We start from the raw sequence: 18558 nt of genomic DNA on the forward strand, positions 1-18558 counted from the left end.
TGACTATTTCAACTATTTAAACTACATTTAAACTTTTTGGCTACTCTACCCACCTCCGGTGACAGTATATGGAGCCTTCTAGAAACATCCGAAGGCTACAGCATTTCAAAAAGGTTGGATGTTATCACAAAAACAATATTCTCAAAATTATAACGTTTTCATCAAGTTAACACTACCAGAAAGAAAGGGTGATATCCGTGGGAACACGATCACTCTGTCGGACCAAGAAAGTGCCATCTCTTCCTCTCGTCTCAGTACAGTAATCATGAATCAGTTGCTCCGCCATCAGTCGTCCCTCTTTTATGCCACCGTGAAACCATGTTTCAGAGAAATGCAAATCCTGGTACTGGAAAACACAAAACAGTGACTCTTTGTTTGTCATTTATTTATTTAACAAATAACATTATGCAAACCAGGAAAAAGTTCCAAATCGGACCACATTTCAGGGGCTTTTCAAACATCGCTTCCTGCAGTATTGTTAAATGATTTAATGTTTGTTCTGTTTTGCCCTTTTACCTAATAATTACCGAATATGAACTTTGGACGAGTTCGTCAAAACAACCATGTCATTTTTAACGCGTAACTGATGATAATTTGCGTTTTTTTAAGTTTTGTGCACTCCGTTAATAGTCTCTTCCCGAATCCGGGAAAAGACGTAAATTCCCCAACCCAACAGAAGGCTATCCACAGCGATCATAACAGCAACAACGATATCAGTGACATTTCCACCAAAAGTAACCATTCAGGATTGATCTTTCGTGACACTAACAATGGCAAAGGCTTCCAGGAAAGATGATCTACAATTAATCCTTACATGTTTGAACCTGATGCGTCTGATAATGACAATATATTTGGCACAGCAGACAGTGGTGATGACACCGGTTGGGAGCGTGACACTCATCACGATAGAGTGGTAGGCTTCTAGCATCGTGATTTCTCTCTGAACCTTTCTTTACCCAGTCATTGTGTGATATAATTATCAATAACTGCAAAAAAAGACGGGTAGTTATTTGGATCTAGTAATAAATTAAGACATTAAGAGACAACCTGTCAGCTGTCTTATGATAGGCAAGCAACAACAACAACAACACCAAACAGGTCGCGATCAAGTAATAAAGGTATCAAATTGTCAGTAAGGGTCTACTTACGTTGTATCCTCCTAGACTAGTCTGTTAGGGCTCCCTGATTGCAGGCTGGAGGCCAGACGGGAACAATGACAGCTGCGACCCATCACAATCAGCCGCCTTCATAAGCCTGCTTGTCGCCAGACCAACACTTTCGGCATACCCGTCAGTCACATCCAGCATTCAGGTATTTCTCATATTGTATCACACCCGGCTAATTTGACTTCTTGTTCCATCCCAGAATTCCCCATGCCTGATCCTGAGCTGTACCGTCGCCTGATTGACCGCCAGTGTTGTCACTGATTACTTAAAAAAGTAATTTAACTACTGATTACTGATTACACCTCAAAAAAGTAATCTAGTTACTTTACTGATTACCTTATTATCAAAGTAACTAAGTTACTTTAACAGTAACTTATCAGTTACTTTAACCAATTTTTTTCCCTTTTGATGCCTTAACATAAAAATAACAAAAAAATGTCATCACGTGTAATTTGCTGAGTTTTTCACATAAGGCTTCATCTTTGAGTTAGCGGGGGTTTAATTAGTCGACCACCATTGACTCGCACTAGCTTAGCCATTCCGGAGCCCTAAAACTAACAAATAACTGACAAACTGCACAAAATTTGTTTAAATCAATTCCAACGACTAATTAAACCCCCGCTGACTCCAAGATAAAGCCTAATGTATAAAATTTGGAACTTCCCCTTTGAAATAAAGACCTAGCCGTTAAAATGTTGTCTCTAAAAGTTGTAAAGCAATAAAACAAACAACAAAAATTAATGAAATGAACAAAAATCCTACAACGTAAAGTTTTCATAATGAGTCAAAATCATTTTTCGAACAGATCATGTGACTAGCACCTTGGAGACTATCCTTTGCTTAGCCAAAACTACACCAGAGGAGGCAAGATGGATATTTAGAATTTCTTTAAACCTAAGCTTTCAAATGCTGCCAACAACAACTTGAACAGTTGATTGAACTCTAACATTGTCATGATATATATATATATACAGTATTGGCCAAAAGTTTGGAAACACCTCAAAGGTGGATACTTTGAAGAATGTAGAACACAAAACCTGTTTTCAGTTATTTCACTTTTTTTGCCATTCCACATGTTCGTTCATAGTTCTGATGTTTTCAGTGAGAATATACAATAGTAGTGAAAATATATAAAACGCAAAAATTATGAAGTGTGTCCAAACATTTGACTTTCGTTTCAGTCTTCAACATGCTTCTCCCCCCAGTCCCATAAATGTAAAACTCCGCCTATGATTACAAACTCTAACTATAAAATGTACATAATTATACATATTATAAAGCCTGATTACAAACTGTAGAAGTGCTGGCTGTCTCGTTACCTGACGGCTTTGTTTCGAGTTTTTTTCGCGTTGTGCTGTAATTCCAAGTGCTTCCTTGTTGAATTGGATGTCGAGTTTTTAGCGGTCGACAGTCTATCTGAGCCAGCGCAGTTTGCAACGCACGGGGATATTTTTGTCATCTTTACTGGACGGATATGTGAAGTAATGGCTGTATCTCCAGTGAGCAAATGCAGCCGTTTGTTGTATCTCTCCGGCTCCTTTACTGTTAGCCTGGCTAGTCGCTACCTATCAGGATGCTATGTTGTTGACCGCCGTGGCAGACAGCGCGCGCACAGGCAGCATGGTAAAACACGTGACCTGTTTTTTTCCCCCTGATGAGAAAACATGAGATGTGATGTCACTCTCAAACTCAAGTGCAGTATTTTCTTTTCAAATGATCCTCGTACATGATTACAATATTTTTCATTCTACATACAGTATGAGGCAACAACAAAATAGTAACGCACAGGCATCGAGGAAACTAATTTTAATCAGATTACTGGCTTGGAAGAATGAACGCGTTAGATTGCTCGTTACTGAAAGAAAGTAATCAGATTACAGTAACGCGTTACTGACAACACTGTTGACCGCCCATCAACTTTTGACAGCTACGACCCGGTGTGTGCGTGCGCTGCTCCGAGCCTATAAACCTTGCATACTAGCACAGTAATTGTTAGGTTTTGTGTTGGTTCCATCCTAGTGTTTCCCTGTGATTGCCCATTGATTTTACCTGTTGTACCTGCTCCTAGTGTATCCGACAACCTGCATCCTTCTGTGTCACCCATCTGTTCCTCATTGTCATGTTACCCCTTGTCTCTGTGTGTATATAAGCTCCCAGTTTCTTTTCACTCCTTGTTGCGTCATTGTCAAAGTCGATGTCCTGTCCAAGCCCTCGTGTACTAGTCCCTCAAATAAAGTAAGTTTTGTTTGAACATTGCCTTTTTGATCCCCAGTGCTTTTGGTTGTACTTTGTGTTTTTGTTAGTTATTATTAAAACGATTTTTGAGTTCACCGCCACCTGCCTTGCCGCGTTTTGTTTCCCTGCATTTGGGTCCACACCACCAGCATGCCCGTGTATCCCTGACAGTTATTTTGTTTGTCTGCTTTGGGGTCCGTTTCCAGCACACCCTAACATTGTCGCTGAAATTTAAACAAAGACGCGATCGAGGACCCGGGGACAAGTTCTTCCACTTAACTCTCACAAAATATGTCCAAATCCTTGAAGAAGGGTTTTTTGGGCAACTCATAGTCTCGTGCCTTCATGGGAGCAATTCATTGCATCACATCGAGATGGAATGACGAATCTCACGAGTAAAACCAGAAAATAGTTGCAATATATGACGGGATAGCATTCGAATTGGAGTGCTGGCAAGGTCTTGGGGAAATTGCGTGTTCACACACACCTAGCATTTGGCTTAGGTCAACTCGAATGCAAGCCACTCTCTCAATGTTGAGCATTTACTTACGTCGTATTCATGTTGCGCAAGTATGTTTATGATGTAAGGTGTTTATTAAGCTCCTTTGGCTAATATTGATGATCCGACTGAATGTACAGTGGGATGGAAAAAGTATCTGAATTTGTGAAATTTCTCACATTTCTGCATAAAATGACCATCAAATGTGATCTGATCTTTGTCAAAATCACACAGATGTAAAAACACTGTCTGCTTTAACTAAAACCTTTAACTTTAACCTTAAACTTGATAGATTTTCATATTTTAATCAAGATAGCATGCAAACAATGACAGAGGGGGGAAAATAAGTATGTGAACCATCTGCCTAAGGAGACTCAAGAGCAATTGAAACCAATTTTTACCAAACAATTTAAGTCAGGTGTGTGCCCAATCACTGATGAGTGGTTTAAAGCTGTCCTGCCCACTATGACACACACACCTGGTAAGATTGTGTTGATGAGAAGCATTGTGTGATATGCATCATGGCTCTGTCAAAAGAGCTGTCTGAAGACCTACGATCGAGGATTTGATTTGTATAAGGCTGGGAAAGGATACAAAACCATCTCTAAAAATCTGGAAGTTCATCAATCGACAGTCATAGAAGTTGTCTACAACTGGAGAGAGTTTGGCACTGTTGCTTGTCTCCTAAAGAGTGGCCATCCACCAAAGATAACGCCAAGAGTTCAGTGCAGAATACTCAGAGAGTTTAAAAAAATGAACCCTAGATTGTCTGCGAAAGACTTACAGCAATCACTGGCACAGTCCAATATCTCTGTGCACATATCAACTAGATGTAAAACTATGGCCAAGAATGGTGTTCATGGCAGGACTCCACAGAGGAAGCCATTGATGTCTAAAAAAAAAACTAACATTGTTGCTCGTTTAATATTCGCCAAAATGCACTTGGACACTCCACAGAAGTTTTGGCAAAATATTTTGTACATTGATGAAACCAAAGTTGAATTGTTTGGGAGTAAAACACAACGTCATGTGAGGAGGAAAAATGGAACAGATCACCAACAGCAACACCTCATCCCCACCATGAAGCATGGTGGAGGGAGCATCAGGATTTGGGGCTGTTTTGCTACCTCAGGGCGTGGACAACTTGCAACCATTAATGGAAGAATTCATTCAAAAGTTCATCAAGATGTTTAGCAGGAAAACCTGAGGCCACCTGTCAGACAGTTAAGGCTAAAAAGAGAATGGATTCTGCAAGAAGACATGATCCAAAAAACAGAAGTAAATACAACTTGAGATTGCTGCCATGGGGGGGGACCAAAATAAATGTGATGGCTGACTTACTTATCCCCCCCCCCCCCTTCTGTCATTGTTTATATACTATTATTAAAATATGAAAACCGATAAATGTTTGGGTGGTTTTAGTTAAAGTAGACACTGTTTTTACATCTCTATGATTTTGCCAAAGTCAAATCATATTTGATGGTGATTTTATGCAGAAATGTGAGAAATTCCAAAAGGTTCAGATACTTTTTCATACCACTGTATTGATATAAAAAAATACAATTCCAGCTAAAAAGTCTCGTTTATTTCCCCCAAGAAATACAAGGACTTTTAGTAAAGTCAAATCTACTATTACACAAAAACTTAATGTTTAGTATTACTGTTAAACTGGTTATTTTTCTCTAAATCAAGGTTGTCCGCAGGTTGTTAGTTTTTAGTAGTAATCTTAAAGTCAGTTAACTACCGGTAGATCAGTTGTCTGTTCAAGGTATTGAGGCAACACTGTTGTGCATTGGATCTTTTTTTTGTTTTGTTTTGTTTACGTTCAGATGTTTTCAAAAATAACTATTACTCCTTTACCTTCCTGAGATCTTCTTTTTCCTCCTCGTACTCCTCTGCGTAGTACAGCATGTCATCAGAAATCACACAGTAGTGTTTGTTCCAGCGCTGAAAAAATCATATGCAAAAGTGTGTTGATAACTTAATGCACTAATGTTGATTGTATTGATAATGAGTTTACAACAGTCCTTAAAGCAATGCGTCCTGTGGTGTAGAGAATAAATGAAGTAATTTACTGCAACAAGAATCAGAGCTGAGATCTTCTGCTGCATTTATCTACAACTCCTAGCAAAAAGTATGGAATCACCAGTCTCGGATGAGCACTCACTCAGACATTTTATCATGTAAAACAAACTCAGATAAAAAGCTTGAAAAAATAATGAATTAGTTAAAAAATGCAACTCTTTAGCATTCAGAAACACTAAAAGAAATGAATAAAAAACATGGTGGTCAGTAAATGTTACTTTTATAGAGCAAGTGCAGGGAAATATATATGGAATCACTCCATTCTGAGGAAAAAAATATGGAATAAACAAAGAAATAACAATCAAAACACATCTCTAGTATTTAATAGCACCACCTTTTATGACAGCTTGCAGTCTCTTAGGCATGGACTTGATGAGTATTTTTCATCAATTTGGTGCCAACTCTCTTTGATTGCAGTTGACAGATCATCCTTGCAGGTCGGAGCCTTGCTGTGGACCTTTTTTTTTTTTTTTTTTTTTTTTTTCAATTTCTAACACAGGTTTTCAATAGGGTTGAGATCTGGGCTATTTGCAGGCCATGACATTGACTGGATGAGTCTTTCTCCAAGGAATGCTTTAACAGTTTTAGCTCTGTGGCATGATGCATTGTCATCTCGGAAAATGACAAATATATTTTCAAATGAAGGGATAAGGAAGCTGTCTAAAATTTCAAAGTAAACTTGTGCATTTATTGAAGATTTAACCACATCCATCTCCTCAATGCCTTTTCCTGACATGCAGCCCCATCTTGTCCAATGTGGATTCTTGTCTTGAGTTGCACTTTTGAACTAATTCATTATTTTTTTCAAGCTTTTTATCTGAGTTTGTTCTACATGATAAAATGTCTGAGTGAGTGCTCTTCCAAGACTGGTGATTCCATACTTTTTGCCAGGGGTTGTATTATTGTTTTACACCTACAAATCCCTCTCGTGATAACAGCATAGTGCATTTTAGAGCCGTTTGATAGAATTCAGAAGTACCTGGTTGACAGGGTCCCACATCTCTAAGTCTCCCTGTTTCTGCCACGTATTGAAGTCTTTGCTGGTTTCTACGCTATCAACACTGAGCTTCTTGTGCTGCACATGGAAAATTAGCAGCATGGTATCATCATGAAAAAAATACTTAGAAAACCCTCAAACACTCTCACGCACACACACTTTACTTTAAGAATAATTTTGCCCTTCAGGTGCGTGGGTGATGGTAGCTGCTCGGCCATGTGCTCCACTGGCTCAAGAAGTAGTTTTTCACCAAACACTTCTCGAAAGACGCGGGCCATATGACGTTGCTGCTCAACTGGGCAATGCTCTTCTATAGACAGGATAACCGGGAACCTGGGGAAAAGCGTCATGTAAATCACCATTGAAAGTCACACCTATTTGAAAACAACATATTTGAAAAGGACAACGATGTGACGTAAGGGTCATTATGTCGTTATGCAACTACATCATACCACCCACTCATTTTAGGAGAGCTGACTGATTAACAACATGTCGTCATTCATTTGCAAAGTGTTATGCCATCTAGCCATCCATTATCTACTGCTTAATTTGGGGTGAGGTCGCGGAGGCAGCAGCCCAGACTTCCCTCTCCCCAGCCACTTCAACTAGCTCCTCCGGTGGGATCCCAAAGCTTTCCGATGCCCGCCGACAGACATAGTCTCTCCAGCATGTTCCGGGTCGTCCCCGGGGCCTCCCGCCGGTGGAACATGCCCGGAACCCCTCTCCAGGGACGGACCCAGGTGGCATCCGAACCAGATGCCCGAGCCACCTCAGCTGGCTCCTCTCAATGAGTAGTACCAGCTTGACCCTGAGTCTCTCCCGGATGACTGAGCTTCTCACCCTTTCTCTAAGAGAGATTCCGGAAATCCTTCGGCGGAAACTCGTTTCGGCCTCTTGTATACGGTATCTTGTTCTTTTGGTTATGGCCCACAGCTCATGAGCATAGGTGAGGGGTAGGAACTTATATCGACTGGTAAATTGAGAGCTTCGTGTCTTGAATCAGCTCCCTTTTCACCACAACGGACCGGTACAGCATCCGCATCACTGGAGACGCTTCACCAATCTCCAGCTTCTTCATGCCCTCACTTGTGAACAAAACCCCAAAATACTTAAACTCCTCCACTTGGGGCAGGATCTCATCCCCGAACCGAAGACGGCACGCCACCCTTTTTCGACAGAGGACTGTGGTCTTGGATTTGGAGGTGCTGATCTTCATCCCAACCTCTTCACACTCGGCTGTGAACCGCTCCAGTGAGGGTTGTAGATAACGGCTTGATGAAGCCAGCAGCACCACATCATCTGCAAAAATGAGATGCAATGCTGAGGCCACCCAACCGGACCCCCTCAACACCTTGCCTGCGCCTAGAAATTCTTTCCATAAAAGTTATGAACAGAATCGGTGACAAAGGGCAACCTTGGCACAGCCCAACCCTCACTGGGAATGAATCTGACCTACTTCCGGCAATGCAGACCAAACTCTGACACCGGTCGTATAGGGACCGAACAGCCCTTACCACGCACTTCCGAAGCACCCTCCACAGGACTCCCCCAAAGTGTTATGTCACTTGCCAAAAACACAAGAGATTATAAATCACTAAATTTTATTTCGGGAGAAATCAATTATTATTTCGGAACCAGTATTATGCCATGTTTGGGCCAGGTATGTGATGACTAAAAACGTGAACAGGAGTTTTTGCATAAATGTATTAAAATATATATGTTGAAGGAATCTGATCTCTTAGCCAGACTGCCGGAACCACGCCAGCCGAAACGCCGGACCCGCGCTGGTGCAGTTCCAATGACCCGGTATACCGGCAACCCAGCCAAAAGGTCAAACTCCGCACGTTCACCTTAGTCTTAACCCCTGGTACTGACTCCATTTTGAAAGCTAGAAGAAGGCTTCGAAACAGAAGTTCACAATTCATTCACCTCGACATCAACCAAACAGCAAGGCAAACAGCGACAGACTCAGGCGAGGACGCAGACTCAGTGTCACCATATCACAAGTCAACAAAAGGTTTTCGGAAAAAATGACAATGATTAGTTAAACACTCTGTCTTTTTGAAGGCTTTCGCGAGGCGGGCTGTGGGAAGGAAGAAGGGTGTGTTTGGGCGTTGTTTAGGATTATCTTCTATTGCAGTTTGGGCTGTTTAGTTCATGCGTCACAGTTTCTGAGTCACCATTACTGAGGTAAACGAAGTGGGAGATTTTGCCCGCTTCAGCGTCAAAGGGGCGATTGGAGTCTTATCAGTCGTGTTATCAGTTGGATATCAGGCCGGTGTGCCTTTTTGGACAGGACGTCCCGCCATTTGTTCTGGACTGTCCTGAAGAACTGATTGCAGGTTTTTTTGTGTTGCAGACGTGGGCTTGTAGATGTCTTGCCTGTCACCTGGTTTTTAGTGTCACTCTTGCTCAGTCAGTCGCATGACGAACGCCTTGGGTTTCCGTGATCAGAAGGTGTCATATATCTCTTAATCCCTATGTCAAATATATTCTGCTTGTTTTCCTTAAACTACGATATAAATGCTATTTATTTTATATTGGGTACGTTAGATACAAACAGTCAAATGAAAAAAGATACTATTCCCTGATTGATTATATTAAGTGTGTTAAAGGAATACAAACAGTCGAACGGTACATACAAGAAAAGATACTATTCCCCTCAATGTATAGATTTGGATGTGGGTTATTGTTTCCCTCCAATACACTGCCAAGGTATCATATTCGGACTATTTATCAGCAGATCCTCAAAACCAGGTGACTCGAACACGGGTACAGTAATATGTGATTGGGACATTTCTGTTATAAATGCTTGCCCTCGGAGATCTTGCCAAAGACCACTCAGAGCAAAGTATTGTCCTATATTGACATTTGATTCAATCAGAGCAAAGCTTGACAAAGTCCGTAGCCAACTACAATAGCTAGGGGGAATAAGGACAATCTGGGCATTTTCAAGGCAAATTATCATGGAAACATGATAAAAGGACTTTAAAGAGGATAAGAAATAATGTTAATAAAAATTGATGTTTGGTTTGGTTATCCAGACTTACTCTGAAGTTACAAAAGCGTGCTCATTGATGGCTTTAACCACATCTTCAAACTTTATTTTGGTCGTCCTGGTCCAACCATGGTAGATAATTGGTTCTCCTGGTCCTTCCCAGCAATCCACTGTGTTTCACACAAACACATATCAAAATCTTAAAGTAATCTTTAGGTGCAAGAGGACATCCATGGTCAAAGTACAGAAGAGGGGTAACCAACTCCGGTCCTCGAGAGCCCCTATCCAGATTGTTTTCCATGTCTACCTCCTCCAAAACACCTGCCTCAAAAAATCAGGATCATTATCAGGCTCCCGAAGAGCTTGCTGATGAACTGATCGTTTTATTCAGCCGTCTTAAAGGAGGGAGACATGGCGAACAAGCTGAATAGGGGCTCTCGAGGACCAGAGTTGGATACCCCTGGCATGGAAAGTACTGACATTCAACACAGCGGCATCCCAGGCGCAGACACCGTACATAAGCCTCAGTAGATGACTCGCTACGAAGCTGATCACCTGTCAGGTATCTATGAGAAACACAAGAAAAAAAAACTGTAGTCTTAGTACTTTAATAATAACATCCCCCAAAAATAATTTCAATAGGAATTCAAGTAGCCTGGAACTACAGACTCAAAGCTGTTCCAGCTATAAAGTCTGGCGACTGTTCGGCGGATCTAATTCCCAGGGTGGAGCAAGCCACAGCAAACAGACAGCGTAGTGAACCAATCAGCGACGGGCGGACATGATGTTGGTAAAGCAATAAGAAACTCTAGCGCGAGGACGTAAACATACAAGAGCGGAGAACGAAGAAGTTTATTCAACATGGCTAGCGCGAGACAGACTGTTGGTTTTAGCGACTCAATGTGTTTTTGTTCATTTAAAACTGAATTTACCGCAGATAGGAACATATTCTCGGCTCTCCCGTTCGCCATCTGTGTTGTTGTGGAGACGACTTCCGACGCGCAAGAGTGACGTTGCTCGTTAAGAACACGTCACGTAGATAAACATATCTGAATGCACGGACGATTTCGTTCGAGCTCAAGAGGCCAATAAGGAGCTAGGTCCCAGACTCTATAGCTCGAACAGTGGTGAGTCTGGAGTTCCAGGCTAGAATTAAAGAAGCATGTTTTTTGGAAATACAGTAGTTCTTACAGTTTTAGTTCTAATACAGCTCTCAATAGTTAAACCAGGAGTTCCCATTTTAAAAGTCGCTTGTCAGCTCATAGATGTTGTTACTGTTTTGATTCTGTGTTTACAACTGATGTCCCGCACCCCACCTATGAGCCAATTATGAGATAGGTTCTTTGTCTTCGTCCAGGTTGCCGGAGCTCAGTAGGCTACGTAAACTAAGGTTGCAGAAAAGGCAACTGTATCCATATATGCCGTGCACTTGTGCTACACTAAAAGATTGTGTACTGAATTGTGTTCAACTATTGTTATTTCTGCTACAAGTACTGTACTCACGAGTGCTTGTAATACAAGCATGTGTGCTTGCCATTTTCACTTGCTGAATGTGCCCGTCCATTTTTTTTCCTCAAACGCATGTTTCATTGACTGATGACTTGAACGCATGTCCCACCCCCCTAACTCCCATCCCCCAATGGCAACACAGGCACATTCACACAGCCCCGACAGATCTATTTTGACAACATGCCGCCTCCCCCTTCGAAGCTGAGGGATAATAGTTTTTCAGCCAGCAGCAACGACTGTAAGTATTGTAAAAAGACGTCAATGTTGAGGAGGTGTGGGAAACACCGCTAATTTTGCTACTGAAAATCCGACTTACATCAGCGGTACCATAAAAATAAACTGTTTGAACTCAGGCCAGCCTCCACTAAGAACAATGAAGTCAAGCCAGCCGTGCCTCATTAGAATTATTGTTTCCATTCTTACAATACGTAATGCAACGCGGTGGCTCCAGAGTGCAAGTCCCTTTATTTTAAAAAAAAAAAAAAAATGGGGAGCTATCCAAGAATGGGTCCACTTCAGGAGGACACTGACATGAACATGATCTGACATGAAAAGAAAAATCTGTGAAATGAAATCACACAGAATTTCATGAAAGTACTTTGTTTCGAGTCTTGAGGTAGTCTAGTTCAGATGCTGATCAATCCTTGGATATCTCAGATTTTTTTTCATTATTTTTTTCCCAAATCTCTTTTATATTACAATACTTTAGTGTGACACTCGGGGTGCTCCAGTGTCCCCCAGAAGTGGACCTATTCTTGGATAGCACCCCATTTTTTTTTTTGTCTTTTTTTAACAAAGGGACTTGCACTTCAAAATGTTTCTTTGGTTGATTTTGAAAACAAAGATTTGAATCGAATGTTGTAGGATGTGTGTATTTAAAAAAAAATCATTAGTTGCAGCCCTAATTAAATCAAATGTTCACATTCTTTTTCCACCCAAGCACTGTGACATTTATGTTATGTTCAGTAAGAACATGGAAACTTGAAATGTTTCACATATTTTACCAATAAGCTCTACAAAGCCAGTATCTTTACGTCTGAACACATTTAATATGATATATTATTAAAGACAGTAGCCACGTTTACATGCTGACTTTTATTCATACCGATTCAAATCATTCCGAATGGAAATTTCAGATCAGCTGTTTACATGTCACTTCATCTATTCCGATCCAGCGTTTACATGTGACTGCCTTTATTCCGAAAGGACGTTTGACAACTGCCGTCTGACATGCGCAGATTAATCAAAACAAAGCGTCACGTTGCAAAACATGGAGATCGATCGTCAGATCAGCTGCTGTTTTAACTTTTCGAGTGGAAACAAAACTTCAGAATGATACGCCGTTCATTTAAAAAGTTGTGTGGGTGCGCTGTGCGTGTGCTTGGAAGCCATGTTGCAAGTGACGTTACTTACGTCACCGAGTGACGTCACCACGTCAGTACGGAGCATGCGCAGAAAGAACGCAACCAGACACCATTCCGCTTCCCTGTTTACATGATATAATTTTACTTCTAATCGGTTTGGGAAAAGGAATATTCTACCCCTGTGAATCGGAATGAAATTCCATTCGGTTTGGGCCTGTTCATTCCGAATGAGGTGTTTATATGGAGCACATTTATTCGGTTTGAACAAATATTCCGATTGTAATTGGAATATTTGGCTCCATGTAAACGTGGCAAGTGTGTTCAATTGAAACCAATTCTAAAACTTACTAGGCAGCGGAAATGCAAGAAAACATAAATGAAATCTCTTTTGTCAGTCGATTCGTGAGAGTGTCATACTGACGTGTTGTGTGATGAATTGATCCAGTAGTGGGACAAAGGGTTCTTCATGTCTTGGTTGTTGATCTCTGACAATTTCTCATCCCACAGACTATTCTCTTTGGAGAACAGGAAGCTAAGGAACTAGAAAAGACATTGAGACATGCAAGACTTAATGCACGTTGCATTTCAGAAATGAAATCCTAAAAATAAGTGAAACTATTGCTGATTTTCTTCACCAAATATACAATACCTCACTGACAGTGAACTCAGGGTCGTTGGTTTTTCTCATGGTGTCATCAATGAAAGTGGTCATCAACTCTCTAACCTTATTGAGGTCACTAGCCCATGACTCCTTTAGGAATAGAGAGCAAACACACATACTGTTCATTCCATTTCAGATGTCATTCAGCTAAGTTCAGTCTTCATGACAGAATTCGCATTAATTCGATGCGTCCGTTCGCCCCACACTCAACTCTTCTCTCCTCCTCTGCTTGGGGAACGGTTCTCATTCTCAACCCTTTTTAATGAACACCATGGTCTCTGATCTGAAAGTGCTGACTCTTGTTACAACATTCGTACACGGCCTGCGAACAACTCCGGTAAGAGTTGAAGGTCACGACTTGATGAAGACATTACAGTAGTTTCTTAAAGGTGACAGGTAATATTTAATTGTTTGAAAACAAATAAAAATAATAATAACAAGAAAAAGTCTCTTGGATCCATATCTCAAACCCAGCAGGAAATCAGGTATTTTGAATTGAATGTGAAAAAAATAGAAACAAGTGAAAATTTAGGCGATTTACAGGGTGCACATTTGAAACCTTGGCACCTTGGGATTTATTTGGACCCTCTTCAAAATTAGTGAGACTGTTCATGAGACATACGAGATCTAAAGTTATCAAAATGGTGACTTTTCATTCATAGGCCTGACCTGGACAGGGTGTTTTCCCTTTTTTTTTTTGGCAACATGCCAAATTCAGTAAGTGACTAATAACTCTCTGATCCACGATTCGGTTGTTTTCATTTCTGGCTTGTATGAGAGGTATCCCAGCCTGAACACAACTGCACTGAAATATTACCCATTAGGCCTGGCGCCCCCTGCTGGGAAAAAGAAATGCCCTTTTTTACAAGACAAGCTCCTCCTCCAAGGACATTAATTAACCTCAAACCTGCATCAGAGGAGCCTTAAGGCATGTGTTCAAGTGCCTGTTGAAAAATATTGGTTTGGTTGAAGCAGAGAGGAATATAAAACAGGAAAGTGAAAATCACCGCCGTCATTTTGTCTTACCACAAATTTTGAACAGTCATAACTTGGCAGATAGACAACACATTAGCACCAAACGTCCCATGCTTGCTTAAAGTTGTACCCTGAAGGGTCCGGTAGGGGTCATTTGCATAAGCCCTACAGCGCCAACTAGTGGCAACAGAAAGTCACTCATTTTACTTATACATGTCCAGTTCCTTTTAGGTTGGTCAGAATAGTCATAAGTCATACAGGTAGCCCCCAGTTTCCCGTTTTATTTGGGGGTTTGGGGGGCTATACAAAAAGACCAGAAAGGTGTCAAATGACCCCGATACCAAACTGACTATTTGGCTTTGTCAAACAATAGACCGCTCAAACAAGCAATCAAGCAGACAACCCCCTACACACTTCTGTATGGTCGCTACCTGGAAAGCTGCAATTAGCATCTTGAATATTTGCAAATCCAGGGCTCCCATAGCTTTATCAAACACGGAGGAACATGAAGATGGCCAGTCGCCGTGTTCTACAATATGATTGACGTGGCAGCACTGCATGCATATATGTTGTATAAGGCATGCAAAGGCAGGCAAGAGAGACGGGTGGACTTCTTGGTGGGTCTTGAAAAGGAATTGGCTCACTCTCATGTGGGCGCAAAGAAGGCGCAAGCAACCACCAACACCTAGCCCCGGGAAAGGGCGAAGTGTCATATGTCACCACATAAAAAATGTTTTGTTTTATTTTTTTATTACACTGTCCCTTGTAGTATATACAGTATTTTCTTTTGTTGTCTTTTTTGACCGTCTGACATGCATTATACATTATACATTTATTGAATAAAAAGCGTTTTTGTGCAAACAATAACTTGTGCATCATCAGCCATCCATCATCAGCAATATGACAATTATAGCTTCATATATACAAGAAACAGTGCAACTAAATATTCAGAGAGATTGAGACAGCTGTTCTTTCGCAATGCTGTAATGTCAGACAGTCCTCCGCAAACAGGCAGCCCTGCCCTGCAAACACTCAAGACGCTAATCGGAGCAATTCAACACTATGGTTTTGCGTGTGTGAATGGAAATGACTAATGAGGACCTCAATGCTCACAAAAGATATGCTGATTGGAGTCAGCTGATACTTCTCTGGATACAAAAGTGATTTGTATCAACTGATCCACCCTTGGTAGTTCTAGTTAAATGCATCAAAACACCCTCTAAATTAAAATATATATACTGTACATCCAAAAACATATATTATACGTCATTGTACTGTCCACGCCAAGATGTTGGTGCTAAGCCCCAGCTAAACAGTAAAACTCCGAGATGATAATGTCAGACATCTGTGTGGTTTGCTGACATTGTTCAGCTGCTCATGATGCCAACGCTTGCAAAATGAAACTAAAATAAAATGAAATTAAATCAGTCCTATCTTCAATAACAGCATCTCAAATTTGCGTTTACAAGTACCTGCTGATACAGCAATAACAAACGATTAGCATGCATCAGTTAGCGTCCACACATCATAAAAAACAATCACAAAAACTCGCCCCAAGTGTTCGACCGCAATTGAAAACGCACAATAAACAGTACAAAATGGGTTATATACAGCCATCGCTTCTGGATGCAACAAGCAACAAAGTTTTAAATAGCTTATTCGGAGTGTCCCTTTCATGCATCTTGTCAGATGAACTGCTTGTATATATGACCATGTTCTTGTGTGTACCATGATACGATGTGTGAATAAACTAAACTAAACTAAAATTTAATTTTTAAAATTCAATTTAAATAAATGTACTTGGCTGTCACCTCTGTCAGTCAGCTGATCTGTGTGTGCGTGTGTGGGGTGGGCTGGCGCATCAGTATGTACACTTCCTGCGCCAAAATAAAAGAATGCATCACAAAACAAAAGCCAGCATTTAAAAAAAACAAAAAACAACAAGACTTAGGCGTAGTAAAGTCAAAATTGCGTAAGTCGTGTCAGTGGTAACCCGAGGACTACCTGTACTACATTTTGAGGACCAAATCCACATGTCTTTGTCTGTTGCCATGACGATTTTGCTCGCCGTTAACAGAAGGTAGATTTCTTCAAGGACTTAGGCAGCCTATTGAGCCACGAAATTTGGCACACTTGGTCAAACTGGCCCAATTAGAAGATTAATTTTGGTTTTGAATAAGGGCGTGGCTGCACAGATCCCTACCAGAAAGTTGGCATTCCACAACTTCTGTAGTCAGGGTCCATTGGGTAAAGGCCCAGAAACCAGGCACTCATTATTTACTCCATCTAAAACTTTTTTTTTTTTTTTTTTTTTTTTAAACCTGTCCTGTTCAGCTGTTTGACACGGAGAATGGAAGTCTAAGTGTCCAGTTGGTCTGAACAGTTTCAATGTTTCACATTGAGAGTATGACATACTCCCATCTTAAAGTTTGTTCTTGAAAAGTGTCTTTTGCATCACGTTTTCAATTTCAAACCATTGCCATATTCACTTCATGTCTGCTACTTATCCAGTGCACTATACAGAATATAGATTATTGTGTCTTGCTTAAATCTATAAAGCAGGAGAAATTTCTTGTAAAAATTAAAAAGTAACAGTTTGATTAGAGCAAAAAAAAAATCTGCTGGAATCAATGTAAATTTTCAGATTGCATACCTTCTGCTGGTAGATAAGAAATCGTTGGAAGTCATGGAGCAAAACCACAGAAGCATCAGGTTTATCTGTATTACTGTATGATGGAAGAGAGAGTACATAGTCTAACAGAGAATACACATCGATAAGGCCGTGTGCCTTTTTATTGTATGTGCAAGATAAAAGTTACTTTCCAAAAGTGAAAAGAGGATCTTACCCCAAAATAAATGAGCAATCCTTCTTGAACTCTTCCAGAATCTAAGTGAAAATGAAATCAAAATACAGCATAAATACAATCACAATTCCTATAAAGTTGGAACGTTGTGTAAAAAATACAATGAATTGCAATTCATGTTGTACTTATATTTAATTGAATACACTACTAAGACAAGATATTCAATGTTCAAACTGATAAAAGTCATTACTTATCGCAAATAATCATTAAATTTTATGCTTGTAACATGTTTACCACTGTGTCACATCTTATTTTATGGACAACATTCAGTTAACATTTTAAACTGAGGAAACTAATTGTTTAGAGTGCCTGCGACAGAAAAAAAAAAAAAAAAAAATCTTAAATAGCATTATTATGTGAATTAGAATCATATTTTGAGACGATTCGACTATATACAACAATTTGGCAAAGTGTAGATGATGAGAAATTAGTCTTTTAATCTGCCGTTTAGCCCCGCCTGTCATTATAGCACTCTAGCGTCCCCAGCTGAAGGATGACATCGGCAGTATCACGATTTCATCTGATTTAGAATTTAGCCCAATGAGGGGGGAAGATTCAGAACGAGGAAAATGCGAAGAAGAGAGCCGCAAAATGTCATTGTTTCAATCTCTCTACTCCAATATTTTTACAGGATATTCTTTTTATCGAAGTATTTTTCTCCAATTGCTAAATAAATAGTATGGTCACGACAAATAACAGTATTGTGCTAAATGGAATATGAAATATTAAAAATGCATTTATTCTGTACGACAGATCAAAATTACTGCATAATGGTCAAAACTGGCAACTTCTTCCTCTCACAAACTGTATTTTATGCCACCAGAGTTAGTCCGACTTTTGTCATTTCCCTGCCCCGGCTTTGGATACGGAGGAAAGAGCGTTGTTCTGCTGCGGTCACGGCAGTGCTCGTCACCGGGAACGAACGGCGGAAATAGCCCATTCTCGGTGGACAAACTGGCCGACGTCGGAGCAGGGTGTTGCTCGTGGCCAAGCCGAGGAAAGCGCATTCTCGACAGGCACACAAACAGGACCGAGCGGGCTGGATTGGCCAGCCAAACCGGCTGACGTCTGAGCAGGGTGCTGCTCGAGGCCAAGCCGAGAAAAGCGCTATCTCAGCGGGCATTCCTTTATCGGCCGGCGACCATGGTGTGGGACAAGCTGCCGGTCGTCGGCTTTGTGGCCTTCTCGGTGGACAGTGAGTATGT

At 40.7% G+C, this 18558-nt stretch overlaps 1 protein-coding gene across 2 annotated transcripts in view; it reads right to left on the bottom strand.

Annotated features, from left to right (window-relative positions):
- Positions 1–18558, bottom strand: part of plcg2 (phospholipase C, gamma 2) — a 100171-nt gene that overhangs the window by 43763 nt on the left and 37850 nt on the right. For both annotated transcript variants that reach the window (XM_057836917.1, XM_057836918.1), the window contains 10 exons: positions 17336–17376; positions 17143–17215; positions 13503–13604; positions 13275–13393; positions 10461–10546; positions 10033–10150; positions 7147–7315; positions 6965–7060; positions 5761–5847; positions 177–346 (listed from right to left, as the gene is read on the bottom strand). In XM_057836917.1, coding sequence (XP_057692900.1) covers positions 177–346; positions 5761–5847; positions 6965–7060; positions 7147–7315; positions 10033–10150; positions 10461–10546; positions 13275–13393; positions 13503–13604; positions 17143–17215; positions 17336–17376 — 1061 coding nt within the window. The remainder of the gene's footprint in view (positions 1–176; positions 347–5760; positions 5848–6964; positions 7061–7146; positions 7316–10032; positions 10151–10460; positions 10547–13274; positions 13394–13502; positions 13605–17142; positions 17216–17335; positions 17377–18558) is intronic.

This window comes from Corythoichthys intestinalis, chromosome 5 (assembly GCF_030265065.1).
Source record: "Corythoichthys intestinalis isolate RoL2023-P3 chromosome 5, ASM3026506v1, whole genome shotgun sequence".
NCBI lineage: Eukaryota > Metazoa > Chordata > Actinopteri > Syngnathiformes > Syngnathidae > Corythoichthys > Corythoichthys intestinalis.